Genomic DNA, 9,568 nt, shown 5'->3' with positions numbered 1-9,568 from the left:
TTTAAACCACATTTTTTCCAGGTTTATAAACCAGAATTTCTACCTGTTTTCAACCAGATTTTTTCCACGCTAATAAAATAAAAATGAAGCAATTAGAACAATTCACATAAACTAAGAAAAATTAAACACACGGTGAATGAATGAGACTACTTTATTAATCATATCAAGATTCATAATACAACTATACATATTTTATCTTATGTGGAGAAAAGACATTCCTAGAGACTTAGAAATTATTGATGTGAGGCAAAATAAGATACAAATTATACAATAATAACTTAAAGCTTTGATTACTCCTTAACAAAAAAATAATCAATGGGCGTATATCGGCCCTCTCTCTGCGACAACTTTTGCTTCTTGGATTTGCTTTGTCTATTGATTCGGTGCTTTTGATCCTGACTGAAAAAACATAGACCTATCACATCAAACACTTTAAACAGAAATGTGGAATCACTGTCTAGTTCAATAATTTACCTTTGAATCGGAATAGATGTTTGGCGAATACTTGATTCTTCCTTTTGAAGCTTCTCAGCAAAATGGAAATCAGAATGCTCTAATCTTTCCTCAACAAAACTTGGAGGAAGTTCTATTCCACAGAGTGAACATTTATAGTCATTCAACCACAACATTGTTGTTTCCTGACAAGAATTAAGTCTATCCTCCTCCAGAAGATTAGACCCATCATTCACATTTTTCCCCTCAAACTTCCCCTGGAATGAAGTTGATCCAAGCATCTCTGTACATGCACTGTGGTGAGAACTTGCAGCATCATTACCAGAAGTTTGTACCTGGTAAATACGGCAGAGATGATAAATAGTAGCGCTAAAAAACATCAACATGCTCCTCAATCCGCCAAAGCAATTATTCGATTGCGGAAACTGACCTATATCAATATATGTCAGCTACTTCGAAAAATAAAGAGAGAAAAGGAGATATACCTTCTCTGCACCATCATTTTTCCAGAGAGTGCAGCTTTGGTGATTTACATCTAATGAATGATTACCATCAAAAGGATCTCTGCTATCAAGCTGGCTTGTGTGCCCAACATCAATCGAAGGATCAGTTTCTATATCACTGATAAAGTCATGATCTGTAACATCTGAAAAAGGGTCCTTTTTCCTATTGGCTTCTCCTGAAGTAATGAAATTGGTAATAGTCTTCTGTGTACGACCAGGGGTAGCACCACTACCACTTTTATCTCCGTTAAACTGTGATACTCTAAGACCTAAGAGGAGAAGAAAAATCTGTTATGCACTGACTTATACAAGGAACTAATGTGAACTTGCTCATAGACTATATCTATAAGCAGAAAGCACCCTCTTATATTGGCCTTGAGCACCATCTGAATAATTGGTCAACAATAAAGCAAGTTAACAGAAACATATACCTATTAATCTTACTGAAACGGGAAGTTCAGCTTTCAGCAATTTTGATGCATGCTTCAGAATATCCTCACTTGACTTGATGTAGTTTTGTAAAGTCACAGCTCTATTCCGAACCTATAGATTGAGCATTTTTTTAGTACTTGCAAGAGAAATATAGTAAGATAGTAAAATGCATGGTGATCATGACAAATCCTTAAAGGAACTTGAACAATATTAACAACTTTTCTTTTAACAAAGCTTTGTCCAGAGGTAAGAACCCAAGCCAGAGAATTGACCTCTATCATAAACAGAAAATTGTTTAGAAAGAAACAGAGTCAAGAAATCACAAGTACCTCAAAAGAAGTAGTTTTCAGTTTAAGAGTCAACGTTCGCCCATGAAGGCCCTCTTTCTGCATGTCTGTGGACAGCATTTCAGCAAGCTCCACTGCAAACATAAGCTTGCATGACTCATCTTTTTTATGATTCAATATAACTAAACACTTATCTAATTCAAAAACTCAGCATCTCATAGTGTCATTAGCATGTGTAACAAAACTGTAACCTAAACTGAAGGAATCTCATGACAATGGAGTTTAAACTTAAGAGGATCTCCACAAATTCAAACTGATCAACTACAATTATGATGACAACATTTAAAATTTGAAATCAAAATTCCCTGAAAAATGAACAATAATTGACAAGACATATACCCAGTTTTTTCTGCAACAGCACTTCGTCCTCAGTGGCAGAAAATGTCCTTTCATTGCTGATACTTTTCCGAAAACTTGCTTGGGGAGAATCAGTCTTTCCAAGCCCTAAACCCACAGAGTAAAAAAAATCTGCAACAATTTGATAAAAAATCACATGTTAGTAAGGATTTTACAAGATTAATTTAGAATGAAACATGTATGATTAGAAATAAAAGATTATCGTTAGTAAACCCAGATGAAGCTAAAATTAGAAACTTCCCAAACAATGGTTGTAGAAAGCTGAAACTAGAAAGTGAACAGAACATAGAGAATTAATAAAACAATCGTTCTGTAATTACTTTATAAATAATTAAGAACTGAATTGTTTTTTTTTTACTGGATTGTTCTTCAGAGGTGCTGTTATGCATATAACTAACTGTCTACGTCAATGACACATCTCACACGAGCATTCTAAAAGATATTAAATTATATATGAAGATGAATTCAAAACAGGTAACCAGGACAATTCCTCTTTATTATATTCTCAATGCATACGATATGGTCATCTATTTCTTCCTCTGTTGGAGGGGCATCAGATATGTCTGCAATCTTATGAATATCAAAAATCAAAATCTGAGAACCTAAGCAGCTACTAATTTTTAACCTAAACGAAATATCAGAATGGCAACACCAACAGTAAGAGACGCTATTGGTGTTCAATTGTGGGCTCCCACCAATGCCATGTGCCCTACAAGGTCCAACACTCGGTTGCTGCAATGGATAAAATTTAAAAATGAGCAAAAAGTTGAGTATTGAAAAATGTCCTACATGCATGGTTTTAAATTGCAGTTGTGGAAATTGTAGTTTTAATGTTGCTGAGACTTCAACATCCGCAATTATAGTTGTGGAGTGCAATTTAAAACTAAGATTTGTATGCACAAGTCTGTAAAAGTTTTAGTTGTAATTACATATACACATACCTATAACCCCACTCATTGTCATACCACGAGACCAGCTTCACAAAGGACTTACTAAGCCCAATCCCAACCTTAGCATCAAAGATACTCGACCTGTTAATAAGAAATACATTTAAATTAAAACGCTTACTTGGCAAACAAACATATCCTAACACAACAGAAAAAACTGCGACTAATATCATAAAAGAGCGAGATAAATAAAGTTTAGTTTTAAGACAAATAAAAATCTGCTTTGAGCATATGTAAATGAAAATTCAAAATGTGCATAATACCAGATTTTAGCATGTATACTAGATAAAAGGCACAAGAGTCTGTCCTCTTAAAGATGCTGATAGTGATCTAAATTTGAAATACAGCAACATTTACTTTACCTTGAATCACCAACAAAGTCATTAGAGACAACATCCTCATCTGTGTATCCAAGAATTCCCTTCAATTGTCCCTCTGAAGCGTGCCTTCATTTTTTTTCAGTAGCAAAGTAATAGAAAACCAACGAATGGTTAGTACAAAACAACTCGACATGAGAGAATATAAGCCGGGTCAGAAAAGTAAGAGACATACTTTATTGCTGCTTTAACATCTTCATAGGAGGCATTCTTTTGAAGCCGACAGGTTAAGTCCACAACAGAAACATTAGGAGTAGGAACACGAAAGGCCATTCCAGTGAGTTTTCCATTTAGCTCGGGAAGAACTTTTCCAACAGCCTGGAATTTCACAAAGTGCAAAACTAATTTAATAAATGTAATTGGTAAGCACAGAAACTCTTATGGCCATCCATCTCTTACCTTTGCAGCACCGGTAGAACTTGGAATTATATTTTGAGCTGCACCTCTTCCCCATCATTGATTTCCTGCTGCAAATCCTTCGGATCCTTTCCATCAACAGTGCATCCAACCGAGACACACGCATATTAGATAAGTAAATCCATAAACATTGTTTTTCATTAACACATATCCATGAAAAACAATGTTATTAATGGTGCATGGATCATTTATAAATTAACTAATCCATCCATAAATGTTATTACATCATAGCACCATGCTACATCCTATCCCATCACATGGTTACATGGTTACATGGTTTTGATCAAAAGATAAAAAAGGGTATCTCGCTTTGAATGGCAGCCTTAACCTAATGATTCTTCCATGCTCCACCTATCCACTTGCCATGCCATGTTAAATTCCCTTTGGGCCTGCAAATAAACATCAAGCATTCATCGATACATCATAATAGTCCCACCTCAAGCAACAACCATATCATTCAACAATTGCAGCAAGCTCAACATTCCATTCATCAACAGTGCATCAACATAACCGAGCAAATTAGAAAACAACAGTGCAATATCAAGAATCATTTGGCAGTCATGGATAAAACAATAACAACAATAAATACATCTGTTCATAGAAGTAACAATCATAAAAGAGCTATCATTCAACATAAAAACACTAAACTAACAAGAACCCATCCAAAGTTAACTAACAGTTTGTAACAGAATATAGCAGGGCAACATCATAACGTAATTAACACTTAACAACTCATTTTCAAACTAACAGTATATGTATCTTCGTTCACATTTCACTTGAATTTGAATTTGAATTTGAATTTGGTGACTAACAAACCATTTCATTTCTAACTGAAAATGGAATTTCATTTGAATTCACGTATCATTTCGTAACAGATTCAAAGCCCTTTAAATTCATCTTCACACTTCACATTTAAGGGGGTTCACGTTTTTCCAGAAATACTCTCAACCTCTCTTATTTGTTTCCCTCTTAACCTCACACACAAACACCTTCCCTCTCCAATTCATTCACGCGAAGATTCAATCCCTCACAGTTCTCTCCCAACTCATAGTTCTCTCTCAATCACTCTATCTCCTTCAAGCAGAGCCTCTCAATCCTCTCAAAGCAACAACAAGAGTTCATAGTAGAAGAAGAGATCATAGTGAAGAAGAATAAGGATATTAATTTAATCTTGAAGAGATGTTTTTGGTAGAAGTTACCTGAAGTAACATAGGAGTTTGAATATTCGAGCTTATTGTCAATCGCTTTGAAGAGACGTCAGAGCTACTCCGGCCAATAAGCTCTTTTGCATTTCTCCTTCAGTTCATCTTCAACCTGTGCCAAGATGTAGACCTTAGCCTAGGGAATTGAATCCCTAAATGAGTTGGCATCAACTTCCTTTCCCTTGCGTTTAATTTCTGGAAGATTGATTTAGGGTTCTTGTGACATTAGGCTCGATTTGGTTGATTGGTTAGGAATTAGATGAAATTGATGGTGAAGTCGGATAGAGGACTTTGGAACAAGACAAATGATATAGGTTTTATATTGTTTGGCTCTCCCGCCTCCGCCATAGGCAATTTCCGGTCTTTTTCGGGGAGAGACCGAGGGGACCGATCTTGGGAGCGAGGGAACTCGCCGCTCCGACTTCACCTCCGGTGACGCGGACGTAAACTTCGACGACTTGGGATGGGTCGAGCTTGGGAGGCATTGTGGAGAGGTTTTAGGGGAAATAGGGTTTCACACGGCGAAATGAAGAAGCAGCCGCAACTAAATGAAGAAATGAACAGATTTTTTTAATTGAAAGACTTTAAACAGCGCTTTCTCAAAAGCGCTGACTAAGGTCTACATTTAAAAGCGCTTTCTAAAAGCGCTCTCTAAGGGGGGGTCTTAGACAGCGCTTTCTAAAAGCGCTGTCTAAGACCCCCCCTTAGACAGCGCTTTCATTATTTTTTTAGAACATTTTCCGTGTTTTAATTTTATTTTAACCTTAGACAGCGCTTTCTTTTAAAAGCGCTGTCTAAGATGCGCTATTAAAAAACCTTTTTGGCGTAGTGAAAATGTCACACATAAACAAACTATGCAAATACTACAGATGGAGTTCATATATATCATAAGTAGTGTACAAAATGTCACACATAAACAAATAAGGCAAAGTAGAATACAAAATCAGGGATGACATTTAAAACCAAAAGCTTTGAGAACCATGAAGACCACCAAAAGAGCCAAACTAGAGTCCTGGAAATAGAACCATCGTCAATATAACATCATCATGCACAAGCAGCTTAAGACCATACCTCAAGAAAATTCTATTAGACTCTCAAACCGCTATGACTCAAACTGAAAATAGAGTTCGCTAGCCAATTAGAAAAAAGAAAATGAATACTCTGGTGACCTATCAAGATATTATTTCCAAGCAAGATTGATACTCTTATCTTCCATATACTCGTCGTTTATCAAGGAACCTATAAAAGCGGAATCATTCCGAAATTTCAAAATAGTCCACACCCTTAGGGTCTGTTTGGAAGTTGATTTTTGAAGAGTTTTAGAAGAGAAGACTTTCGAAGACTGCATCTATATCTTGAAATGTGTGATATTTTTAAGACGTTTAAAAAGTAATATACTATGTTAACATATAAAATCATATTATTTTTAAAACTTTTTTAAAATATCAAACACATTTTAAAATATAGACACAACCCTTCCAAAATCTTCCCCTCCAAAATCTTTTAAAAACTAACTCTCAAACGGACCCTTAATGAACAAAAAACATCAAAAGAGAGATACTATCTCTCAGCAAAACCACTATCCTCCTTAGTTCGAAAGATCATATGCCACGGATTTGCTGCCACACTACAAGTGACAAACAAGTGGGAGACAAACTCAATATGCCCAACACACAACCCAAAAAAAAAAAAAATCCACATAATATAAAATAATCCATTTTTAAGCAAATTTTTTCTAGAGAGAATGTTAAATTGGAGAAGTTGCCCAGAGAACCCAACCACTTAAAAGAGGACTAACTACACCAATTTAAATAGTTAGAGCAGTTACATCTTCAAGTCGATCGAGTTGTTATTATTATTCACATATACATAAAATATATTAATGGTTCACTCTGAACATTTTAAAATATTCAATTTATGAAGTACAGTGTTAATTTTTATAAATGTGACTACAAAGGGATGTGCAAAAAAAATAAAGAAAAAAGTGGATAGTTTGACATGGACCTTTAATTTTCATTCCAAACATTTGTTTGGGTCCAAGACTAACAACTCAAGGATCAATCTCACACCCACCCCCATACCTGCATTTTCATCACCTTTTAATTCTCCTATATTCCAATTTTGTTGTTGCTAATTTGTCTAAAACAATCATAGAGTAAAAATATCACACTTTATAAAAACACTAACATTTCGGCATTTAGCCATTACTGAAACGTGTTTAAAAAGAAATTTAAAAAAAATAATTATTCTGCATATTTTAAAAAAGTTATTTTATATTATATTACTAAATATCCAAAATATATATTTTAGATTTTTAAAAAGTAAAAGAAATGGAAATTTTTAAACGTAATAAATTCAGTCACTACTATGTAACTATGGCTAACTACAAATTTAAAAAATGATTTTTTCAGTATTTTTTTAAAAACAATGATTCATTTTAAATATTTTATTTCGTATCTTTATGAGATATTTCAGAGTTTTTTTACAAATATTAAAGTTGTAAAAAATAATAAATGTAGTCACGGTTATCTAAAGAACCACTAACCAAAAACAAATTTAAAATATTAACGGTTTATTTGAATGAATTTTAATTTTTAGTTCTTAAAACTATTTTGTGAATTAATTTTATAAAAGAGCTTTGAAGACAAAAAACAAAAAATATATATTTGATAATTTAAATTTTAGAAATTATTTTAAAATTAAAAAATATTATAAATTTGTCATTAATGAAAAGTATATCATTTTTTCTTTTTTTTTTCTTCATAATTTTTAAAATAAAAAATCAAAACCAAATTCTCCGAAATTTATTTTAATTTTTAAAACTCTCATATAAAAAATACTAGTTTTTAAAAAGAGTTTTGTAAAACTACACTACTAAACAAGTTTTATGATTTTCAAATTTTAAAAACTAAAAAACAGTTTTACAAAATCAAATCAAATCAAATTCTTAATATTCACGAAATAGGATGGTGGACTGATTTTTTATTAAAATTTTGCTGTTCTTTTGTATAGGGCGGATCTGCAACTTAGTTAGTACCTTGCCACTTGAATGGAATGCAGAGGTAGCTTTAATGTGCTGGCTATTTTTGAAGATTTTTTTAAATAAGCAATGATTCATTCAACAAAAAATGAGTACAAGGTACCTTTTGTTATAGTAGCTTTAATTGTTATTACTATTAGTGCTAGTGGTTGTGGTCTATACTTATTTGTTCTCATGTTTCATGTTTATGGTTTTAGGTGTTTGATATGTGGTGGAAATACATTCCCATTTAAGTGGAACAGATGACATGGTAGGAAAGAATGATATCATTCCTCCTAATAGCATTACATATAAATATGTTGAGGTTTGTACACTTGAGTAAATACATTGAAATTATATTATGTTTGAATTTTGGCTAAGCTTCTCTTTTCATCTCATTGATTATAATCAGGTTTAAACTTGGTTTGATTTATACAAGAGTGTTAGAATATATAATAAATATCTCATGGATAGCATACTTTAAAGAATTTTAGACTATCTTTATGGCATAGTAATCAAAATTTGAAGTTTTAATTAATCTAGTCAGTTGAAAATGCCATATCATTATGTTTCTTTTATTACATATTGCTGAAAACTGCTGTTTGTTTTTATTATTTGATGTGTTATAATCTATTATAATATATTAAAATTGAATCTTAAATTATTTTATTGATAATTCATATTTTTATTTATCACATCATTAAAAATCTGATGCGTCATTCTTCAAAACACAATATTTCAAAAATAATATTTATTATTCATTTGAGAAATATATATAATATTTGATTTATAAAATTTCTTTTAATTTAAATATTTATATTTTCATAATCCATGAGTTATCTCCTCTTATTTTTCTAATTAAAAGTCATATATATATATCAATTGATTTATTTCTTTTACTTCTCAATTTTATATATAAATTTACATATTTGTGCTTATGCACCCACAATACATCGAAACACATATTACTATATAAGATACATACAAGTACAAATTATACATTCATTATAAATCAAAATTCAAACTATTAAATTTTCATTCTATTTTCTATTACGTAGACTTATTCCATATAAAAAATCTAAATTATTTTAAATACATCGATAAAAAAACTATGAAACATAATTTTATATATAAAGTTACATATTTGTGCAAATTGTGCACCCACAATACATCGAAATGCATATTGTTATATAAGATACATACAATTACAATTATATATTCATTATACATCAAAATTCAAACAATTAAATTTTCGTTCTATTTTCTATTACACATACGTATTCCGTATAAAAAAACTAAATCATTTTAACTACCTCGATAAAAAACTATGAGACCTAATTTATTTTCTAAGAAAATTAAATTAGTCTAATTTTAAATAACTCGATAAAAAAATTATGATAACTAATTTAATTTCTATAAAAATTAAATAATTTTTAATCTCTTAATAAAAGTCATAACATTAGCACTACTTAAATCGCTCAAAAAAAGAGATAACGATTATTTATCAACAATTG

The 9,568-nt window shown here is 31.8% G+C and overlaps 2 protein-coding genes across 2 annotated transcripts; both read right to left on the bottom strand.

Annotated features, from left to right (window-relative positions):
- Positions 1-248: 248 nt before the first annotated feature.
- Positions 249-1,466, bottom strand: LOC127092770 (DNA polymerase kappa-like; the record flags this gene model as incomplete). The annotated part of the gene is made up of 4 exons (XM_051031664.1): positions 249-399; positions 475-788; positions 939-1,225; positions 1,388-1,466. Coding segments are annotated over 4 exons (789 nt in total), but the record flags the coding sequence as incomplete, so codon positions are not given.
- A 1,090-nt stretch (positions 1,467-2,556) lies between these two features.
- On the bottom strand, positions 2,557-3,869 carry LOC127092762 (glyceraldehyde-3-phosphate dehydrogenase GAPCP1, chloroplastic-like; the record flags this gene model as incomplete). Its single annotated transcript, XM_051031653.1, has 5 exons — positions 2,557-2,824; positions 3,034-3,123; positions 3,402-3,485; positions 3,592-3,734; positions 3,816-3,869. Coding segments are annotated over 5 exons (426 nt in total), but the record flags the coding sequence as incomplete, so codon positions are not given.
- Positions 3,870-9,568: the final 5,699 nt, after the last annotated feature.

Source organism: Lathyrus oleraceus, chromosome 1, assembly GCF_024323335.1.
Source record: "Lathyrus oleraceus cultivar Zhongwan6 chromosome 1, CAAS_Psat_ZW6_1.0, whole genome shotgun sequence".
Lineage (NCBI taxonomy): Eukaryota > Viridiplantae > Streptophyta > Magnoliopsida > Fabales > Fabaceae > Lathyrus > Lathyrus oleraceus.
This window is presented reverse-complemented; position numbering and strand designations above follow the sequence as displayed.